At 48.8% G+C, this 23,099-nt stretch overlaps 1 protein-coding gene across 1 annotated transcript; it reads left to right on the top strand.

The window, feature by feature from the left end:
• The first annotated feature begins 86 nt into the window (after window positions 1-86).
• LOC141050813 (nuclear factor 7, brain-like) lies at window positions 87-17,360 on the top strand. Its single transcript, XM_073547481.1, has 9 exons — window positions 87-415; window positions 10,160-10,234; window positions 11,271-11,431; window positions 14,347-14,790; window positions 14,873-14,968; window positions 15,054-15,287; window positions 15,376-15,398; window positions 15,489-15,619; window positions 16,680-17,360. Exons 1-9 carry the CDS (start codon window positions 211-213, stop codon window positions 17,216-17,218), a joined length of 1,908 nt encoding a protein of 635 aa, XP_073403582.1. The 5' UTR covers window positions 87-210; the 3' UTR covers window positions 17,219-17,360.
• The last annotated feature ends 5,739 nt before the right edge of the window (window positions 17,361-23,099 follow it).

Below are 23,099 nucleotides of genomic sequence, written 5' to 3'. Positions count from 1 at the left end.
TGTGCGGCAGCGGCCATCTTTGAGCGCGCGAAGCTCCGCCCGAGGCTTTGTGTGGCAGCAGCGCATGCGCAGCTCGTCTAGGAGTCGTCTCACATTGCTGGTGCCGACTCTCTCAGGCGCCATTTGCTTCTCGCTCTCCTTCGAGTACGCACGCAGCTCCTGTGTGTGAGGTGAAAGTATCCAGGCCCCCCGCTCTCCGGTACCGCAGCCATGGCCTCCACAGCACAACCCGATATCTCAGACCTGGAGAAGAAAGACGTCCTGGCCGGGGACGAGGCGGAAAACGAGGAGGCCATGGACGAGGAGGACGAGGACAACGACGAGGCCGGTGATGGAGACGACGGGGACGAGGAGGAAGATGTGATCGTGCAGATCGGAGCCACGTACTCGTGCAAGAGGCAGGACGGCTCCTACCGTGAGTGATATATCCCCCTGTATACCGCGTATCCTCCTATATACTGTATATACAGGACGGCTCCTACCGTGAGTGATATATCCCCCTGTATACCGCGTATCCCCCTATATACTGTATATACAGGACGGCTCCTACCGTGAGTGATATATCCCCCTCTATACCGCGTATCCCCCTATATACTGTATATACAGGACGGCTCCTACCGTGAGTGATATATCCCCCTCTATACCACGTATCCCCCTATATACTGTATATACAGGACGGCTCCTACCGTGAGTGATATATCCCCCTGTATACCGCGTATCCCCCTATATACTGTATATACAGGACGGCTCCTACCGTGAGTGATATATCCCCCTCTATACCGCGTATCCCCCTATATACTGTATATACAGGACGGCTCCTACCGTGAGTGATATATCCCCCTGTATACCGCGTATCCCCCTATATACTGTATATACAGGACGGCTCCTACCGTGAGTGATATATCCCCCTGTATACCGCGTATCCCCCTATATACTGTATATACAGGACGGCTCCTACCGTGAGTGATATATCCCCCTCTATACCGCGTATCCCCCTATATACTGTATATACAGGACGGCTCCTACCGTGAGTGATATATCCCCCTGTATACCGCGTATCCCCCTATATACTGTATATACAGGACGGCTCCTACCGTGAGTGATATATCCCCCTCTATACCGCGTATCCCCCTATATACTGTTTAGACAGGACGGCTCCTACCGTGAGTGATATATCCCCCTGTATACCGCGTATCCTCCTATATACTGTATATACAGGACGGCTCCTACCGTGAGTGATATATCCCCCTGTATACCGCGTATCCCCCTATATACTGTTTAGACAGGACGGCTCCTACCGTGAGTGATATATCCCCCTCTATACCGTGTATCCCCCTATATACTGTATATACAGGACGGCTCCTACCGTGAGTGATATATCCCCCTGTATACCGCGTATCCCCCTATATACTGTATATACAGGACGGCTCCTACCGTGAGTGATATATCCCACTGTATACCGCGTATCCCCCTATATACTGTTTAGACAGGACGGCTCCTACCGTGAGTGATATATCCCCCTGTATACCGCGTATCCCCCTATATACTGTATATACAGGACGGCTCCTACCGTGAGTGATATATCCCCCTGTATACCGCGTATCCCCCTATATACTGTATATACAGGACGGCTCCTACCGTGAGTGATATATCCCCCTGTATACCGCGTATCCCCCTATATACTGTATATACAGGACGGCTCCTACCGTGAGTGATATATCCCCCTATATACTGTATATACAGGACGGCTCCTACCGTGAGTGATATATCCCCCTGTATACCGCGTATCCCCCTATATACTGTGTATACAGGACGGCTCCTACCGTGAGTGATATATCCCCCTCTATACCGCGTATCCCCCTATATACTGTATATACAGGACGGCTCCTACCGTGAGTGATATATCCCCCTGTATACCGCGTATACCCCTATATACTGTATATACAGGACGGCTCCTACCGTGAGTGATATATCCCCCTCTATACCGCGTATCCCCCTATATACTGTATATACAGGACGGCTCCTACCGTGAGTGATATATCCCCCTGTATACCGCGTATCCCCCTATATACTGTATATACAGGACGGCTCCTACCGTGAGTGATATATCCCCCTGTATACCGCGTATCCCCCTATATACTGTATATACAGGACGGCTCCTACCGTGAGTGATATATCCCCCTCTATACCGCGTATCCCCCTATATACTGTATATACAGGACGGCTCCTACCGTGAGTGATATCCCCTGTATACCGCGTATCCCCCTATATACTGTATATACAGGACGGCTCCTACCGTGAGTGATATATCCCCCTCTATACCGCGTATCCCCCTATATACTGTATATACAGGACGGCTCCTACCGTGAGTGATATATCCCCCTCTATACCGCGTATCCCCCTATATACTGTATATACAGGACGGCTCCTACCGTGAGTGATATATCCCCCTCTATACCGCGTATCCCCCTATATACTGTATATACAGGACGGCTCCTACCGTGAGTGATATATCCCCCTCTATACCGCGTATCCCCCTATATACTGTATATACAGGACGGCTCCTACCGTGAGTGATATATCCCCCTCTATACCGCGTATCCCCCTATATACTGTATATACAGGACGGCTCCTACCGTGAGTGATATATCCCCCTGTATACCGCGTATCCCCCTATATACTGTATATACAGGACGGCTCCTACCGTGAGTGATATATCCCCCTGTATACCGCGCATCCCCCTATGTACTGTATATACAGGACGGCTCCTACCGTAAGTGATATATCCCCCTGTATACCGCGTATCCCCCTATATACTGTATATACAGGACGGCTCCTACCGTGAGTGATATATCCCCCTCTATACCGCGTATCCCCCTATATACTGTATATACAGGACGGCTCCTACCGTAAGTGATATATCCCCCTGTATACCGCGTATCCCCCTATATACTGTATATACAGGACGGCTCCTACCGTGAGTGATATATCCCCCTGTATACCGCGTATCCCCCTATATACTGTATATACAGGACGGCTCCTACCGTGAGTGATATATCCCCCTGTATACCACGTATCCCCCTATATACTGTATATACAGGACGGCTCCTACCGTAAGTGATATATCCCCCTGTATACCGCGTATCCCCCTATATACTGTATATACAGGACGGCTCCTACCGTGAGTGATATATCCCCCTCTATACCGCGTATCCCCCTATATACTGTATATACAGGACGGCTCCTACCGTGAGTGATATATCCCCCTGTATACCGCGTATCCCCCTATATACTGTATATACAGGACGGCTCCTACCGTGAGTGATATATCCCCCTGTATACCGCGTATCCCCCTATATACTGTATATACAGGACGGCTCCTACCGTGAGTGATATATCCCCCTGTATACCGCGCATCCCCCTATATACTGTATATACAGGACGGCTCCTACCGTGAGTGATATATCCCCCTGTATACCGCGTATCCCCCTATATACTGTATATACAGGACGGCTCCTACCGTGAGTGATATATCCCCCTGTATACCGCGTATCCCCCTATATACTGTATATACAGGACGGCTCCTACCGTGAGTGATATATCCCCCTGTATACCGCGTATCCCCCTATATACTGTATATACAGAACGGCTCCTACCGTGAGTGATATATCCCCCTGTATACCGCGTATCCCCCTATATACTGTATGTACAGGACGGCTCCTACCGTGAGTGATATATCCCCCTCTATACCGCGTATCCCCCTATATACTGTATGTACAGGACGGCTCCTACCGTGAGTGATATATCCCCCTGTATACCGCGTATCCCCCTATTTACTGTATATACAGGACGGCTCCTACCGTGAGTGATATATCCCCTCTATACCGCGTATCCCCCTATATACTGTATATACAGGACGGCTCCTACCGTGAGTGATATATCCCCCTCTATACCGCGTATCCCCCTATATACTGTATATACAGGACGGCTCCTACCGTGAGTGATATATCCCCCTGTATACCGCGTATCCCCCTATATACTGTATATACAGGACGGCTCCTACCGTGAGTGATATATCTCCTCTATACCGCGTATCCCCCTATATACTGTATATACAGGACGGCTCCTACCGTGAGTGTTATATCCCCCTGTATACCGCGTATCCCCCTATATACTGTATATACAGGACGGCTCCTACCGTGAGTGTTATATCCCCCTCTATACCGCGTATCCCCCTATATACTGTATATACAGGACGGCTCCTACCGTGAGTGTTATATCCCCCTGTATACCGCGTATCCCCCTATATACTGTATATACAGGACGGCTCCTACCGTGAGTGTTATATCCCCCTCTATACCGCGTATCCCCCTATATACTGTATATACAGGACGGCTCCTACCGTGAGTGATATATCCCCCTGTATACCGCGTATCCCCCTATATACTGTATATACAGGACGGCTCCTACCGTGAGTGATATATCCCCCTGTATACCGCGTATCCCCCTATATACTGTATATACAGGACGGCTCCTACCGTGAGTGATATATCCCCCTGTATACCGCGTATCCCCCTATATACTGTATATACAGGACGGCTCCTACCGTGAGTGATATATCCCCCTGTATACCGCGTATCCCCCTATATACTGTATATACAGAACGTCTCCTACCGTGAGTGATATATCCCCCTGTATACCGCGTATCCCCCTATATACTGTATGTACAGGACGGCTCCTACCGTGAGTGATATATCCCCCCTATACCGCGTATCCCCCTATATACTGTATATACAGGACGGCTCCTACCGTGAGTGATATATCCCCCTCTATACCGTGTATCCCCCTATATACTGTATATACAGGACGGCTCCTACCTTGAGTGATATATCCCCCTGTATACCGCGTATCCCCTATATACTGTATATACAGGACGGCTCCTACCGTGAGTGATATATCCCCCTCTATACCGCGTATCCCCCTATATACTGTATGTACAGGACGGCTCCTACCGTGAGTGATATATCCCCCTGTATACCGCGTATCCCCCTATATACTGTATATACAGGACGGCTCCTACCGTGAGTGATATATACCCCTCTATACCGCGTATCCCCCTATATACTGTACATACAGGACGGCTCCTACCGTGAGTGATATATACCGCGTATCCCCCTATATACTGTATATACAGGACGGCTCCTACCGAGAGTGATATATCCCCCTGTATACCGCGTATCCCCCTATATACTGTATATACAGGACGGCTCCTACCGTGAGTGATATATCCCCCTGTATACCGCGTATCCCCCTATATACTGTATATACAGGACGGCTCCTACCGTGAGTGATATATCCCCCTGTATACCCCGTATCCCCCTATATACTGTATATACAGGACGGCTCCTACCGTGAGTGATATATACCCCTCTATACCGCGTATCCCCCCATATACTGTATATACAGGATGGCTCCTACCGTGAGTGATATATCCCCCTGTATACCGCGTATCCCCCTATATACTGTATATACAGGACGGCTCCTACCGTGAGTGATATATCCCCCTCTATACCGCGTATCCCCCTATATACTGTACATACAGGACGGCTCCTACCGTGAGTGATGTATCCCCCTCTATACCACGTATCCCCCTATATACTGTATATACAGGACGGCTCCTACCGTGAGTGATATATCCCCCTCTACCGCATATCCCCCTATATACTTTATATACAGGACGGCTCCTACCGTGAGTTATATATCCCCCTGTATACCGCGTATCCCCCTATATACTGTATATACAGGACGGCTCCTACCGTGAGTTATATATCCCCCTCTATACCGTGTATCCCCCTATATACTGTATATACAGGACGGCTCCTACTGTGAGTGATATATCCCCCTATATACTGTATATGCCGGACAGCTCCTACCGTGAGTGATATTTCCCCCTCTATACCGCGTATCCCCCTATATACTGTATATACAGGACGGCTCCTACCGTGAGTGATATATCCCCCTCTATACCGTGTATCACCCTATATACAGTATATACAGGACGGCTCCTACTGTGATATATCCCCCTATATACTGTATATGCCGGACAGCTCCTACCGTGAGTGATATTTCCCCCTCTATACCGCGTATCCCCTTATATACTGTATATACAGGACGGCTCCTACCGTGAGTGATATATCCCCCTCTATACCGTGTATCCCCCTATATACTGTATATACAGGATGGCTCCTACCGTGAGTGATATATCTCCCTCTATACCGCGTATCCCCCTATATACTGTATATACAGGACGCTGCCCGGGCATAGTAACTAACTGTGGTTAGTTATAGCAAATTATAATTATCCTCCATCCCATAGTCCCATGCCCATATACCCATCACACATCCTCCATCCCATAGTCCCGTGCCCATATACCCATCATACATATCCTCCATCCCATAGTCCTGTGCCCATATACCCGTCATACATATCCTCCATCCCATAGTCCCGTGCCCGTATACCCGTCATACATATCCTCCATCCCATAGTCCAGTGCCCGTATACCCGTCATACATATCCTCCATCCCATAGTCCAGTGCCCGTATACCCGTCATACATATCCTCCATCCCATAGTCCCGTGCCCGTATACCCGTCATACATATCCTCCATCCCATAGTCCCGTGCCCGTATACCCATCATACATATCCTCCATCCCATGGTCAACCATTATGACATCATAATGAGGGGCGGGGCTTGACATGCACACATTTTCCCCAAGTATGTAGACAGGGGCAAAATTGGTGAATTGGAACCCGCGGGGTTAAAATTTCGCCTCACAACATAGCCTAGGACGGTCTCGGGGTCCAGACGTGTGACTGTACCAAATTTTGTGGCTGTAGCTGCGACGGTGCTGATGCCAATCCCGGACATACATACATACACACGTTGAGCTTTATATATTAGATATACAGCATGGCTCCTACCGTGAGTGATAGGCCCGACCCCTATATACAGTGGGGAAAAAAAGTATTTGGTCAGTCAGCAATAGTGCAAGTTCCACCACTTAAAAAGATGAGAGGCGTCTGTAATTTACATCATAGGTAGACCTCAACTATGGGAGACAAACTGAGAAAAAAAAATCCAGAAAATCACATTGTCTGTTTTTTTTTCATTTTATTTGCATATTATGGTGGAAAATAAGTATTTGGTCAGAAACAAGCAATCAAGATTTCTGGCTCTCACAGACCTGTAACTTCTTCTTTAAGAGTCTCCTCTTTCCTCCACTCATTACCTGTAGTAATGGCACCTGCTTAAACTTGTTATCAGTATAAAAAGACACCTGTGCACACCCTCAAACAGTCTGACTCCAAACTCCACTATGGTGAAGACCAAAGAGCTGTCAAAGGACACCAGAAACAAAATTGTAGCCCTGCACCAGGCTGGGAAGACTGAATCTGCAATAGCCAACCAGCTTGGAGTGAAGAAATCAACTGTGGGAGCAATAATTAGAAAATGGAAGACATACAAGACCACTGATAATCTCCCTCGATCTGGTGCTCCACGCAAAATCCCACCCCGTGGGGTCAAAATGATCACAAGAACGGTGAGCAAAAATCCCAGAACCACGCAGGGGGACCTAGTGAATGAACTGCAGAGAGCTGGGACCAATGTAACAAGGCCTACCATAAGTAACACACTACGCCACCATGGACTCAGATCCTGCAGTGCCAGACGTGTCCCACTGCTTAAGCCTGTACATGTCCGGGCCCGTCTGAAGTTTGCTAGAGAGCATTTGGATGATCCAGAGGAGTTTTGGGAGAAAGTCCTATGGTCTGATGAAGCCAAACTGGAACTGTTTGGTAGAAACACAACTTGTCGTGTTTGGAGGAAAAAGAATACTGAGTTGCATCCATCAAACACCATACCTACTGTAAAGCATGGTGGTGGAAACATCATGCTTTGGGGCTGTTTCTCTGCAAAGGGGCCAGGACGACTGATCCGGGTACATGAAAGAATGAATGGGGCCATGTATCGTGAAATTTTGAGTGCAAACCTCCTTCCATCAGCAAGGGCATTGAAGATGAAACGTGGCTGGGTCTTTCAACATGACAATGATCCAAAGCACACCGCCAGGGCAACGAAGGAGTGGCTTCGCAAGAAGCATTCCAAGGTCCTGGAGTGGCCTAGCCAGTCTCCAGATCTCAACCCTATAGAAAACCTTTGGAGGGAGTTGAAAGTCCGTGTTGCCAAGCGAAAAGCCAAAAACATCACTGCTCTAGAGGAGATCTGCATGGAGGAATGGGCCAACATACCAACAACAGTGTGTGGCAACCTTGTGCAGAAAACGTTTGACCTCTGTCATTGCCAACAAAGGATATATCACAAAGTATTGAGATGAAATTTTGTTTCTGACCAAATACTTATTTTCCACCATAATATGCGAATAAAATGAAAAAAAAACAGACAATGTGATTTTCTGGATTTTTTTTTCTCAGTTTGTCTCCCATATTTGAGGTCTACCTATGATGTAAATTACAGACGCCTCTCATCTTTTTAAGTGGTGGAACTTGCACTATTGCTGACTGACTAAATACTTTTTTTCCCCACTGTACTGCGCACCTCCCTATATACTATATTTACAGGACGGCTCCTATTGTGAGTGATAGGCCCAACCCCTTTATACCATGTATCCCCCTATCTACTATGCATAAATTAAAGGAGGGGGCCTAGGATTCAAAAGGGAACCTGTCACCCCCCCGGGCGATTTTAACTAAAAGAGCCACCTTCAGCAGCACTAGGGCTGCATTCTGTGAAGGTGGCTTTGCTGTTTCTGACCCCCATTAAGCTAAAATATAGACTTTTATAAATCGTTCCTGATACCTTCATTCTGTCACACAGGTATGGAGTGTCGCCGCCTCCCAGCTGTCCATCAGCCCCCCTCTACAGCGACCCTGCACCGCCTCCTTTTGTATTTGCCGTTACATGTTGTCGGGCCCCTGCGCTGTGACAACAGTTCTCGGGCTTGCGTAGTGCGCGCTGCCCCGGAACTGTTGCGGAGGCCCCAGCCCCGCAATGTGAATACTTCATAACTCACTGCGGGGCGGGATTTGGGGACGCAGAAACATGCAGGCGTGATAGGCTGATGGCAGTTCCCGGGCAGTGAGCACTTTGAGTGCCCGAGAACTGTTGTCACAGCGCAGGCGCCCAACATGTAACGGCGGCAAATACAAAAGGAGGCGGTGCAGGGACACTGTAGAGGGGTGGGTTGATTGACAGCTGGTAGGAGGGACACACCATACCTCTGTGTCGGAATGCAGGTATGAGGAACGATTTATAAAAGTCTATTTTGTTGTTAATGAGGTCAGAAACAGAAGAGCCACCTTCACAGAATGCAGCCTTAGTGCTTCTGAAGGTGGCTCTTTTAGTTTTAGATAAGCCTGCGATGTAACCTGAAAGATAAGAAAAATGAGTTATATTATACTCACCCGGGGGGCGGTCCGGGTCCAGTGTTGGTCCGATGGGTGTCTTCCATCTTCTAATGGTGACGTCTTCTTTGCTGCCTGTCGTGGCTCCTGCGCAGAAGTACTGCCCTGTTGAGGGCAGAGCAGAATACTGCATTGCGCAGGTGCCGGACCTCTCCCGGCGCCTGCGCACTGCAGGACTCTGCTCCAGTGTTCTGCGCGGGAGCTACGACAGGCAGCAAAGAAGAGGACATCACCGTAAGAAGATGGGAGGCGCCGGATCGGACCGGACTGCCCCTGTGTGAGTATAATATAACTCATTTTTGTTATCTTTGAGGTTACATCGGGGGCTTATCTACAGCATTACAGAATGCTGTAGTTAAGCCCCTGATGGTGGTGTCAGCAGCTTATACTCGAAAAATGGGGTGACAGATTTCCTTTAAAGGTGGGAAAGTTCTGAATTGATTGTTGGTGGGATTCTTTTTACCTGGCATTATAATGGGTGTATGGCCTTTATATCCCCTGTGTACACCTAGACATAGGACGGCTTCTACCATGTGTGATGGGCCCTAAGGCTTCTTCCATCATCACAGTAGATGGACCATACACCCTGATCTCTAGTAGAGCTGACCTCTCATGTGGCGGCCTGTATTTGGCAGATTCTTGAGTCTTTTGCTTTGTTTTTTTTATTTTCTACCAGATGACGCAGAAATCGTGAAGACCCGAATGAACAAGCAGGCGGGCCGGGAGGAGTTCTACGTGCATTACGCTGGTCGTAAGTAATCCTCGGGGCTCGCCGTCTATAATAAAGGGGGGAGGTGGGTGAGAATGCAGATAACGCCTCCGTTCCTTGTAAGGCGCCGTATTCCTGGATGTGCAATGCCTTGCTCCGGAGAGTCTCATCAGTGTCCTGCTTGTGGATGGTTTCCTCAACACGAGTAACTTCAGTGGCCTCTTGAGCCGCTCTTGTTCCTCCTTCTCTCCAGACCCAGTGCAACCTCTGTGAGGAGTCCACTGGGCACGGGGCTGCACTTGCCCCGCTTGTGTCATACCGTGTGGCTCGTTCTTTCCATTATCTCTTGATGTCTCTCGCTTCTGGCGGCTTTATCGGTTAGCGTTTCCATGGAAAGAGGAGTCACAAACGGTCGTCCATGACCAAACACGATCCTTCACACCCGAGTGTCCGGCAGAAAGTTGTACGCTCTGATAACTGAGGCCCAAAGCTTCATCTCTGCCTCTGACCTTATGGACATTCCTGTGTCTTCTGTAGTACAGGACCCCAAGCTAATTACTGATTCTTTATTCTGCCAAAATCGACCACTTTTTTCCTCTTTATTTTGGCATTGGAGGATTGCAGTATCCAGTCGTATAGAGTGGATGCCCTGTGCTGCCTTTCCCATCAGTGGGCTACAGGACAGGCTACAAGCCCCTCAATCCCACAGCCTTATAATCACGGCTGTCTACACCCTGAGATGATGGGTGCTTGCTCCTGTTGCCATTATTTCTTCCCCCTCTGAGTATCCAGCTCTGAAGTCTCGGTTTCGGGCACATTGTTTCTTGTGCTCAGTCGTACCCTTGACGAGTTGCATGTACTCTCGGACATTTCCAGAAGATCCTTCTACCATGAGTTTTTTTCTCGATGGTTGAGTTGTCCGAATATTTGCAGTTGTTGCAGCTTCCAAGGGGCAATCGTGCTACAAAATGCCCGTGATGGCGACAGTCACAAGCTCCGAATGGTAAGTTCAGGCTGGTCAGACACCCACAGTCATAGTATGAAATTATGTTGTAAGTTCGGTTTTCCCCTTTCGCAGTGAATCGACGACAAAACGAGTGGGTTGACAAAACTCGGTTGGTGATTCCCAAGCCAGTAAAGGAGGAGGCTGAAGTGGCCAATGGCACCGGCTCAGACATCACGGAGAACGGAAAGACACCCCAGAAACGGAAGAACGAGGACGAGGAACCTGAAGCGAAGGTAACGCAAGCCCCAAATGTGTCAGTCCTGCTCCACTGCAGCGTTCGCCACGCCAATGGGACGCTCTGTAATCACGCCTCTGCGTCACGTCTCTACCAATAAACTGGTTACATCCTCTGCTGTTATCGCACGTATCCGAATAGACGCCGATTGTACTCAGTCCATGTAAATGGCTGCTCGGGGGTTAAGCCAGGGTGGGATTTTACACATTTATGTGCAGACTTTTTTTTTTTTAAGGCAATGTATTGTGCCAATCTGCAAGGACCCCCACGATCATAATGTGAAGGGGGTGCAGTCGGATTTTTCCCTGGCACTTTTTGCCTGCACCCCTGATAACATGGGTTGTGCCCGCGGTACCACCGCGACTGGATGGGAGTCGTCCTCATAGGTGTCGTAACTTAATTTTTGTTTTATAACTTTTATAGCCATCATGTGATTGTGATATATTCATACTCGGGGCACTTTTTTGTATATTTTTTTTTCTCACTACGAGTCACCATCCTCCGGCCATGGCCGCCTGCCCCCTCACTCTGTGAATTTTGGCAGCCAGGTCTGCGGTGCTCGTATATTTGATCTGCATGTACAGTAGGGGGCATCCCATCATCTTTTTTTCCGGAGCACACCCTTCTTGGCATCCTGCTTTGCCGGGGGGGGGGTGCTTCCGATTGACAGTTTGCGTCATAGACCTGAACCGTGTGCTTCCCCAGGCTTCCAGCAAAGGCGCCATTGGTGAATGTGGATGCCGCACAGAAGTGTGGTGCGGGCAGGTTAGACAAAACCTGCGTGCAAGCACACGCTCCTTGACTAAGTAACTGCAGGGTGGCCAGTAACCTAGGCAATGAGCCATGCATGAGAGTTAAATCCCTCCGGGATTTATTCTCCGGGATTAATTCTCCCCATGTCTGAGCGTGATACCAGACTATGCTGCAGCTCCTGAACCAAGGTGTGGTTTCCTATCATGCTCGTCTGTCCCAAACAGCCTGGACCGTGCAGAGGCGACTGGATAAACCTGGCACATTTCTGCAATGCCGGCCTGGTAATATAGATGTAGCAGGGCTGGCGTCTCACGGTGCGCGGCTTCTTCACTATATTGGCTCTGTGCTATGATGTATCGGGCTGTTCTGCGGCCGTTGTGACATCACACACAGGTCTACTGTAGCGGCACCGAATGACGATCTCAGCTCTTCTACATTTGTACACAGCAAATTCAACATAGTAATAGAATGATACTGGTAATGACGCCATTCTGCAGTGTCGAAGCCTGAAAGCAAATGTTGACATAGATTATTCAAAGAAAAAACCTCTGGTGTCACGCAGGTACAAGGGGTGTGCTTTTCTTTTCTTTTTTTAATCAAATCTACTCTTAATTCTCTGGTCGCGGACTCCGCAGACTTTCAATCTGTGAACAATCATTCATTGCAAGGTATATAGTGTCTTCCAATCCTCTCCATGCTCTCCCTACGTCGGAGCATGAGGATGCCTCAATGTTTGCCTTCATCCTGTGTGTGCCGCGCTATATACTCGGGGACTCCATGGCCGGTGCATTAGTGATGCCGCGGTATGCTGCAACGACTTTCTGTAGTGTTCCATTCGCCTTCACTTATGACCTTTGTGTGGTGCCATGCCGGGAGGTCGGGGCAATGATGCCCTTATTGTGCCCGCCAGGCTGCCCAGCCTCACCTAAGATCTGAGGAAACTCCTGTATTGCCATCGGATGATTTCTGCCATTAGACCTCGTTTATTTTATGTATTTAAGTGCAAATTCCTTAATGGTCATTTTCACCCAAAATTGAATCTTCCTCATATCCTAGGGGCTACCGATGACTGTGCTGCCTCCTCTGCTCACGGCACCAGCTCTAGACATGTACAAAGGGTGCGCGGTGCTGTCTGTGGGGGTCACATCATGCCAGGGGTCTCCATACTCCTCGCCCTTGAAATGCTCATTTTATATATTGTGCTAACCGGTAGAGGCGGCACGATTATCAAAGCAGTGTCCGAAAAAGCCAACGGCCATATTCTGTGGGGTGAGACTTGGCATCTCCGATCTGTTACCTGCTGTAGTGATCTACTCACTTTGGCAGCAGCCAGGGTCTGTGTGGTTGTCATTGATTTCTGTGATGCACCCTTAGGTGACTTAATACTACTGAAGAAATTTTTATTTTTCTGTTTTGATTTGTTATCTTAGTGGAGATGAGCGATTGCCGGACAATTCGGTAATCTCTGATCTCCAGCAACATCCACATGTGACCGAGCTGAGGTCACTGTAAGGGTCCCATAGACTAAAAATGGCTGAACCCGCTGGTGTTGGCTCACTCTGTGTATGAAGTCACCGGCCAACTGATAGGAGAGATGTCGATCACTCTTGGCAATTTCAGACTGCCAATCGCATTGTTCTCTCAAAGATAATCTGCCAGCTGATGTCTTAGATGGCAGCTAGCTTATAGAGCACACAGGAGCGAGCGCCCCGTGTATGGGAGAGGTGATCAAGCGTTTGGCAGCCATGTAATGTGTATGTCCATCCTTAATCGGGTGCTGGGGGGTTCTTGAATATTGCTGTGGATGTCTGACCCTCATAATACTGTGTATAACTTCTGTTCCATTTTGTTTTATTTGTCTTTTATTTCCTGCAAATTCCAGGTGTCGCCCGTCCAGCCTGCACCTCGTACCCGGCTTCCCCTGAATGCCTATTTTCTGCTTCCAATAAACATTTCTTTCTATTTTGCAGTAGTCTCGCAGGGTCGGTCGGGGGCGGCCGGTTAAGATGGAGTCACTATGTGTTACCGTCCTCTGTGTGAGCAGTGCATGTCTGGGTGGACAGTCCTGCAGGTTATTGCAGAGACTGTTCTACGGAGGACGCACATTATCCCCGTCTCTCATTCATGAATTGTCCCCTCACATGTTGTATGTTTTTCTAGAAAGTGAAAGTGGATAACGCTGAAAACAGTTCGGTGATGGCGTCCGGGGACTTTGCTGAAGAACTGACCTGCCTCCTGTGCAGCGAGCTCTTTAAGGATCCTGTCATGGTGGAGTGTGGCCATAACTTCTGCAGGAACTGCATTGACAAGTCCTGGGACGGGCAGGACTCCTTCACCTGCCCAGACTGTAAGGAAGTCATTACTGACAAGAGGTACACCACCAACCGAGCCCTGGCCAACCTGGTGAAGAAGACAGTGGGTAGCAGCTCCACCGCCCTGACCCCTGCAAAGCCGAAACTGGCAGAGAACTGCCCTGAGCACGACGAGCGGCTGAAGCTGTACTGTAAGGACGACGGCACACTGAGCTGCGTCATCTGCCGCGACTCGCTCAAACATGCCAGTCACAACTTCCTGCCCATCCTGGATGCCGTCGGGGTGTACCGGGTAAGTGGTGAGGAAGCCCTCCTCAGATCTCATGGCTGCAGATTGTACATTTACCTAATCACCACCATTCCGTCACCCGCAGTCAGAGCTGTCTGCTATCGTTGCCCCATTAGAAGAAGCCCTGAAGGTGACTGAGCAGCTGACTGACCAGCAGCAGGAGAAGGTGGAGCAGCACAAGGTGAGAGAGATACTCCTGTGATCCGGAGACTTGCCGTCCAACCACCCTTCATCTCATACGACATTTTCTGTCTTTTTCCCCGCAGACCAATATTTCCGAGTTCAGGCAGCATATCCTGGATGAATTCAAGAACTTGCACACTTTCCTGAAGGAGCAAGAGGAGAAACTTCTGGAGCAGCTGCAGGACCAAGGCGACAACCTACTGAAGGAGATGGAGACCAACATGGTGAAGATGCAGGAGAACCAGGACAACATTAAGCAGACCATCACCATGGCCAACGAGCGGGTGAACGACACAGACTCCATCTCTTTCCTGACGGTAAGTGCCGATGTCTGGTGATCTTTTATGTCCAGGCTCCCCTTTGCTTTCCTCGGATTAATCATTTTCTTAATCATCTTTCATACAGGACATCAAGTCTTTCATTGAGAAGTAAGTTTCTGCTGCAGCTTTAGGCTGTTGATGGGTACGGTGGTGCCGGCCGCGGGATGGTGAGTGAGATTCATGCTCTTGTCTCCGCAGGTGTCAGACACAGCAGAAAGAGGTGATGTCTTCTGGGAACAGCCTGCTGTCCAAGGATCTGTGCCAAGGGACGTTCAGAGGACCCCTCCAGTATACGGTGTGGAAGCAGATGAGATCCTTCATTGTACCGAGTAAGTACAGAGCTCCGTAAGGACCTGCTGTCATGAATTACAAGGGGGAATATATTTGTATATCCCAGTGCTGCCACCAATTTTTCACGTACCCACTTCTCAGCACGTGACTTGGGGTTGCGCCTGCAAGGGTTAATCTGTCTCCTCTCAGTCCAGCATTCAACCTCTGTTCTATGCTGCAATAGGAGCATAAATCACACCCCGACACAGAACACACACCATGCTTCATACACGCTGCCACCACTCACCGAATACACGGGCGATGAGTCCCGGAAATATTGCTACTACTATGTGCCAATCACCAGGATCGCACACTCTAAGGCTATGGATTCTTTAGAACAACAAGGTTCAGACTTATTAAAAGTTTTAAGCTTTGATAGAAAAGGTACAGTGCTTACAATAAAAGGGTATAAAATATGGAAATAAAGTGACATGCAACTATGCAAAACAGTGATAAAAGGGAGAAACTTACAGAAATATCGAACTTTGCATTCTGTTATTCTGTCCCTGAGGGAGAAATATGGAATGGAACATATCAGCTAGGCTGCCCCTCACTGTGAACAGCTTTCTATGTGTAAAGGCCTAATTTATAAATTTTCTCAGGGATCCGGTTTCTAGACCAGCCTCTCGTTAATATTCTCATTCTTGGTTTGTGACTGGATCATGGCGACTCTACCCATGAATACATTATTTTCCTCTGAACACTATTTGTGTGATCTTTCTCATAGATAGTGTCAGGCTGTAATTGGCATCTTTCTTCCAAAGAGTCAGAAGGTGTGAAATGTTTCCACTTTGTTTGTTCTCATCAAGGCCCCAAGGACTGGTGGGGTAAACCGTCATGTCAAGTGGCATACAGCACAAGGTTACGTGTCCTGTGCAGACCATGCCGTTTGTACTTGTGCATAGCGATCACGTGGATAGCTGAGGTCTCTGCTCATTACTCATGGAGAAATAAATGGCTGATAACAGAGGGCAATATTTGTATCAGATTGTGAGCTGGAATAAAGAATCAAAGTCCATGACCTTTTTTTTTTTTTTTTTGTCTCCTCCTTCCCTTCAGAGCTGACTCCGATGCTGCTGGACCCATCCACTGCGCACCCCAACCTCGTGCTGTCCGAAAACATGACCAGCGTGAAGTACGGAGACAACAAGCTCACGCTCGCTGATAACCCCAAACGCTTCAGCCAGTGCATCCTGGTCCTGGGCTCTCAGGGCTTTGATTCCGGACGCCATTACTGGGAGGTGGAAGTGGGAGACAAGACCGCCTGGGATGTGGGCATGGCCAGCGAGTCCAGCAACCGCAAGGGGAAGATCAAGCTGAACCCCAAGAACGGCTACTGGGCCATCTGGCTGAGGAATGGCAATGCCTACAAGGCTCTGGAGTCTCCCTCCAGGACCCTGATCCTGAGCGCCAAGCCCAAGAGGATCGGAGTGTACATAGATTACGAGGGCGGTCAGATCTCCTTCTACAACGCCGACGACATGACTGCCATCTACACGTTCAGAGCCACATTCACAGAGAAACTGTATCCGTACCTGTCCCCATTCCTGCACGACTCCGGCCTCAATGCCCAACCTCTGCGCTTCGTGCACGACTGATGCCGCTGCCGCGTTACAATGGTTTAGTTTAGCTTGTTATTGTCAAGAAATGCTGAAATGTCTTTGTTTAGTGACAACGTTTAGTTCATAATGTTCATCGTTGCTGTTTTATTTTTTATGGAAATAAAGTGTTGAATGACCAGTAACTTGTATGTGTCCTTTACTCTGACGCTCCGGGACGCCTCGCGCAGCCTCTTTCTCTCCGTAATGACTGACCGCACCAGCGACAGTTGAAAAACCAGGGGAAGAGTCCTGAGGAGAGATTTTGCATATTCCCATTGCCTTCTGGGAAAAGTGAAGCGTCTCCGCGAGCTCAAAGAACACTGGATTTTGGCCGTTGCAGCTGAAAGGAGGAAATCGGTAAACGTAGGCGTGCAAATTTTGGCACATTTTTCACCACTTTGATATCTCTTTAGCAATAACAATATGGAAGAGGCCAGGAGCCATTTGGTGAGCTGCATTTTGTGCTACATGTTCACAGTGGATAACCAAACTTTACATGCCAGAAATACAAGCTTGTGTCCCTGTTGGAGGAAAAGTTGCAAAATCTAGAAGAGAGGTTAGCCACATTGAAAATAAGGAAGGTGAAGTGTTCTTAGCAGAATTATCTCCATGTTACAGAGAGAGCAGACATTCGAAGTGCACCTAAAGAAACAGGAATGGAAGCATGTGACCCAGAGAAGCAGGAGGATCGGGAGGTGGTCAGCACCAATACTGGTCAGGAACCAGTACCAGGCTCTTATGCAGGAGAACAAAGAATGTATTTCTTCAATCACTAACCACTTCTCTTGGTCTCTCACAGCTTTCAACCTCTGAAACACACACACTGTAACACCCTTGACATGGTCTTTGTCCGGCTCTGTTCAATCTACCTAAATAACTCACCGCTTCCACTCTGACCGCAACATTCTTTCCTTCACGCTCCCAAATCCTCGTCCACCCCAGCTCACTTCTACCTACCACACAATCAGAAATCTACAAGCCATTAACCCTCACACTTGCAGACTCCCTACACATCACTGTCCCCAATCTTTTTCCTGTCCTGTCTGGCTGTTCATCACTACGACACTCCTAGAAGCAACCTTGACCCCAAATAGCTCCCCTCACCCTCAGAGCCTCCAAACACAAGAGTAAAAGCTTATGGAGGAAAACCCACACACCAGAAGACTTCATCCACTTGAAATTTGTTAAGAACCTATAACTGCCCTTCACCTCACCAAACAGACCTACTTCACCACCCTGATCTCCTCACTAGCCAACAACCCCAAGAAACTTTTTGACACCTTTCACTGCCTTCTCAGGCCAAACACTCAAGCCCCTATCACAGACATTCATGCTGATGACCTGGCCTCCCACTTTATAGAGAAAATAGATAATATCCGTCAGGAAATCTGCTCCCAACCACCAAGCGCTGTGACTCCCATCCCTGCGTTTCCCCTGGCTCACTCTCCACATTTTGAACCCATCACAGAAGTCTCCAGCCAGACTCCTTGTCCGACTACATGCAGTATCGACCCCATTACCTCACATCTCCTAACCACAATCTTTAATCTCTCCCTTTCCTCTGGCATTTTCCCATCCTCCTTCAAACACTATCGTTTCTCCATTACTAAAGAAGCCCGCTCTCAACCCATCCTGCACAAACTACAGACCAGTCTCCAATCTCCTTTATCTCTAAACTTTTGGAACACCTAGTCTACTCCCGCCTTACCCTTTACCCCTCCACTCACTCCCTCCTAGACCCTTCACCGTCCGGCTTCCACCCCCTACTCCCTACTTTCGACTGAAACTGCACTCATCAAAGTGACCAATGACCTGACAGCAAAACGTAACGGTGACCACTCTCTGCTCATTCTACTCAACCTTTCTGCTGCTTTCGACACTGTTGACCACCATCTCCTACTCTAGGCTCCAGTCACTAGGCCTTAAGGAAACTGCTCTCTCCTGGTATCTTTCTGGCCGCTCCTTCAGTGTTTTGTTTGCTGGCTCCACTTCATCTCTTCCTCTCACTGTCGGGGTACCTCAGGGCTCAGTCTTTGGCCCCTTTCTCTACACGGCCCCAATTGGACAGACCATCAGCAGATTTGGCTTTCAGTACCATCTTTATGCTGATGAAACAACTATACACGTCATCCCCTGACCTTACCCCGCTGAACTACAGAACGCCAGTGACTGTCCGCAGTCTCCAACATCATGTCCGCTCTCTATCTGAAACTCGCTCTCAAAAACTGAACTTCTGCTCCCGCCATCTACTAACGTCTATAAATTTGACATCTCCCTCTCCGTGGGTGGCACCATAACACCCTGGCAGCAGGCGCACTGTCTGGGTGTTATGTTTGACACCAATCTCTCCTTCACATCCCATATACAATATCTTGCCGCTTACACCTAAACATCTCTAGAATCTGCCCTTACCATGGAAACAAAAACCCTCAGTCACCCTGATCCACTCCTGCCTGGACTACTGCAACGTCTATTAATTGGCCTACCCGTTACTCGACTTTCCCCTCTCCAGTTCATACTTAATGCAGCAGACAGGGTTGTCCATCTGGCTAATCGGTACACGTCCTCTCTTCGCCAGTCCTTACATTGGCTGCCCATTCATTATAGGATCCAATTCAAAGTACTTGTTCTCACCCACAAAGCTCTCCACAGTGCGGCACCCCCCTACATCTCCCTCATTTGTCTAGCGGCCTATCCAACCGCTGCGCTCTGCAAACGACTTTCAACTAACCTCTGCATTAATCCGTACCTCTCACTCCCGACTCCAAGACTTCTCCCGGGCTGCGCCAATCCTCTCTAATGCTCTACCCCAATAAATTAGGACTATCAACAATTTGCATAGTTTTAAGCACTGCCTCAAAACGCATCTCTTCAGAACGGCCTATGACGTTCACTAATCAGTCATTCTATGTGTAAGTGTGCGGGTGTAGCCCATTCACTATCCCCATCCATCCCTCACTCCCTCAAGATGGCTGGACCATCATTGTAAATACACACCTGTACTTTGTACTTCTACCTCATTTTAGATTGTAAGCTCTCACGAGCAGGGCCGTCTTATTTTGCTTTAACCCCTTTCTGACCTTAGATGTACTATTCGGTCCATGTGCCCTGGGACTTAATGCCAATGGACGGGATAGTACGGCATGACCTTTAATGCGACATCGTGACTTAAGTCACGGTGATCGCATTAAAATTCCGACGCCATCTTACCTGTAGGAAGATGGAGTTGGGATCCTGGGCTGCGTCCTTCCCCGTCCGGCCTCCCGATCGCTGTGACTGGTTGTTCAGAATTGAACAGCCAATCACAGCCTCTCATTGTTTCAGCCAATCAGAGCGCCTGAAACAATGAGGTCCCAGGCTAGGATCGAGTACCGATGTACTCGATCCTAGGCCGGTGTCTGGCAACACCTGGCTTGGCCCGATTGCATCGATCGCGCCAATCACAGTTTACAGCAGCGGTATTACCGCGCTGTGCCCTGCTGGTACCAGCCTGGATCGGTGCTGTAATAGCACTGATTCTAGGACAGGGCCTGCAGGAGCTGATTGGCGTCTTTGTCGATAGTGCCAATCACAGGGTACGGCTGCTGTGACCACTCTGTACCCTGCTGGTGACCTGCCTAGGTTCAGAGCAATCCTAGGTAGTTGCCATGGTCACCAGGCCAGCAGTGATTGGTGGGATCGATGTGATCATTGGATCACAGCAGCAGTTTGACCGCTCTGTGACCTGTCTCACCTGTATGTGACCTCTGCAGGGGTCCTCACTCTAGCTGAGGATTCCTGCAGAGCGGTCACACAGCCAGAACTCTTGTGCTGGGATTTGTGGTGCCACAATCCCTGCTGAAGAAAGACAGAAGAAAAAAAGACAACTGTTACCTGATTCCCTGCCCAATCTCTCTTCATCAATATTCTTTCCTTACCTTTGACACTGATAGCGAGGGAGAGGATCCAACGTTTCAGATTCTTCATCCTCTTCCTCCTCGGGTCCTGCGGAACCGCCATCCAGACGCCCCAGGACAGGATGAGGCAGCACCCACCATTCCAGATGATGACGAACCAGCGCACCCCACTGCGGGCCCAGTATGGACCTCGCCCCCCAAAAATTACGAGCCACTGATGCCTGATTTTGTGGCAGAATCAGGAATCAAGTTTGACACCACCGGCCTCACAGAGACTTTTCAAAGTCTTTTTCTCTGAGGATTTTCTTAACCTCATGGTGGAGCAAACTAATTTGTACACTCGTCAGTTTTCTGGAACAAAACTCCAGTTCATCATATTCTAGCTGGTCTCCTGTAGGTGCAGTTGAAATTATACAGTTTTGGTGTCTGGTCCTTCACATGGGGATCCTGAAGAAGCCAAATTCAGCAATATTGGAGTGTTGATATTTTATATAACGCTCCTGTGTTCCGAATGGTCATGGCCCGGACGTGTTTTGAGGCCACCCATAAATTCCTGCATTATACTGATACTGCACAGTGTCCCCCACAAGACCCCAACTTTGACTGGTCAAAGTTTGGCCGGTCATCGAACACTTGAACAAAAAGTTTTCTGAAGTGTACGTGCCCCCAAGGGACATCTGCGTGGATGAGTCCTTAATTCTTTTTAAGGTAAGGTCCGGATTCTGTCAGTACCTGCCCAGCAAGATTGCCAGGTACGGAATCAAACTCTACAAACTGTGAGCGTACCTCAGGGTACACTCACAGGTTTAGAGTTTACGAAGGGAAGGACACCAGGATTGAACCCCCCCCCCCCCCGAGTGTCCTGTCCTGGGAGTGAGTGGGAAAATTGTGTGGGATTTGGTGCACCCACTGCTGGATAAAGGTTATCACCTCTACACCGTTAACTTTTATACCAGCATCCCACTCTACAAATCCCTCTCTGCACTAGGTGCCTCCCGAAAACGCTACTTGGGCAGATGCTTAGAAAAGGTGAGCGCAGAGCCTCAATGTAGCGACCACCTGCTGGAGGTCAAGGACAAGAGGGATGTCCTTCTCTTGACCACCCCACATGGTGATGGCAGGGCCCTCAGCACTGTACGGGGTACCTCTACACAGGTCTGGAAACCGGACTGTGTAGTGGGGTTCCAAAAAAAATCATGGCGGTGTCGATCTCTCTGATCAACTCCTCCCACCGTACAATGCTTTGAGAAAAGCCAGGGTGTGGTACAAAAAGCTGCCCATGCACTTCGTACAAATGGCAATGCTCAAAACTTTCCTGCTGTCACGATGTGCACGCCACAACGATACGTCGTACCTTTAGTTCCTGGAGGTAGTGGTTAAGGCCCTGATATTTGGTGCTCAGGAAGGAGTGGGCCCTAGTACTTCTGGAACTGAAGGTGCTCTTATCGTACCTGGTCAGTATTTCCCGTGGGAGGTCCTGCAAACTGGAAAAAGAGCTAAGTCGCAAAAAAGGTGCCGAGTGTGTTACAAAAGGGGAATATGCAAGGACATCATTTATCAATGCGACACCTGCCCCGAAAAACCTGGCCTGTGTATGAAGGATTGCTTCAAATTGTACCACACCTCCATGCACTACTAATTTACTTTACAGGAAACAAATTAGTTCCAAAAAGGGGGCAAATCTAGATAAGTTCCTTGGGGGGGGTCTAGTTTCCAAAATGATGTCACTTGTGGGTTTTTTTTTTTTACTGTTTAGGCACATCAGGGGCTCTGCAAATGGAACATGACGCCCGCAGACCATTCCACCAAAGTCTGCATTCCAAAAAGTCACTACTTCCCTTCCGAGCCCCGAGGTGTGCCCAAACAGTAGTTTTCTCCAACATATGGGGTACCAGCGTACTCGGGACAAATTGGACAACAACTTTTGGGGTCCAATTTATCCTGTTACCCTTGGGAAAATTAAAAATTGGGGACTAAAATCA

The sequence above is a fragment of the Dendrobates tinctorius genome, unplaced genomic scaffold, assembly GCF_039654945.1.
Source record: "Dendrobates tinctorius isolate UK_male_01 unplaced genomic scaffold, ASM3965494v1 ptg000152l, whole genome shotgun sequence".
Lineage (NCBI taxonomy): Eukaryota > Metazoa > Chordata > Amphibia > Anura > Dendrobatidae > Dendrobates > Dendrobates tinctorius.
Note: the sequence above shows the minus strand (reverse complement) of the source record. Positions and strands in the feature narration are given on the sequence as shown.

Coding starts and splice junctions, on each gene's coding strand:
- LOC141050813 (XM_073547481.1), top strand. CDS start 211: ATGGCCTCCACAGCACAACCCGATATCTCAGACCTGGAGAAGAAAGAC. Junction 416..10,159: donor GAGGCAGGACGGCTCCTACC/GTGAGTGATATA, acceptor ATTTTCTACCAG/ATGACGCAGAAATCGTGAAG. Junction 15,288..15,375: donor ACTCCATCTCTTTCCTGACG/GTAAGTGCCGAT, acceptor TCTTTCATACAG/GACATCAAGTCTTTCATTGA.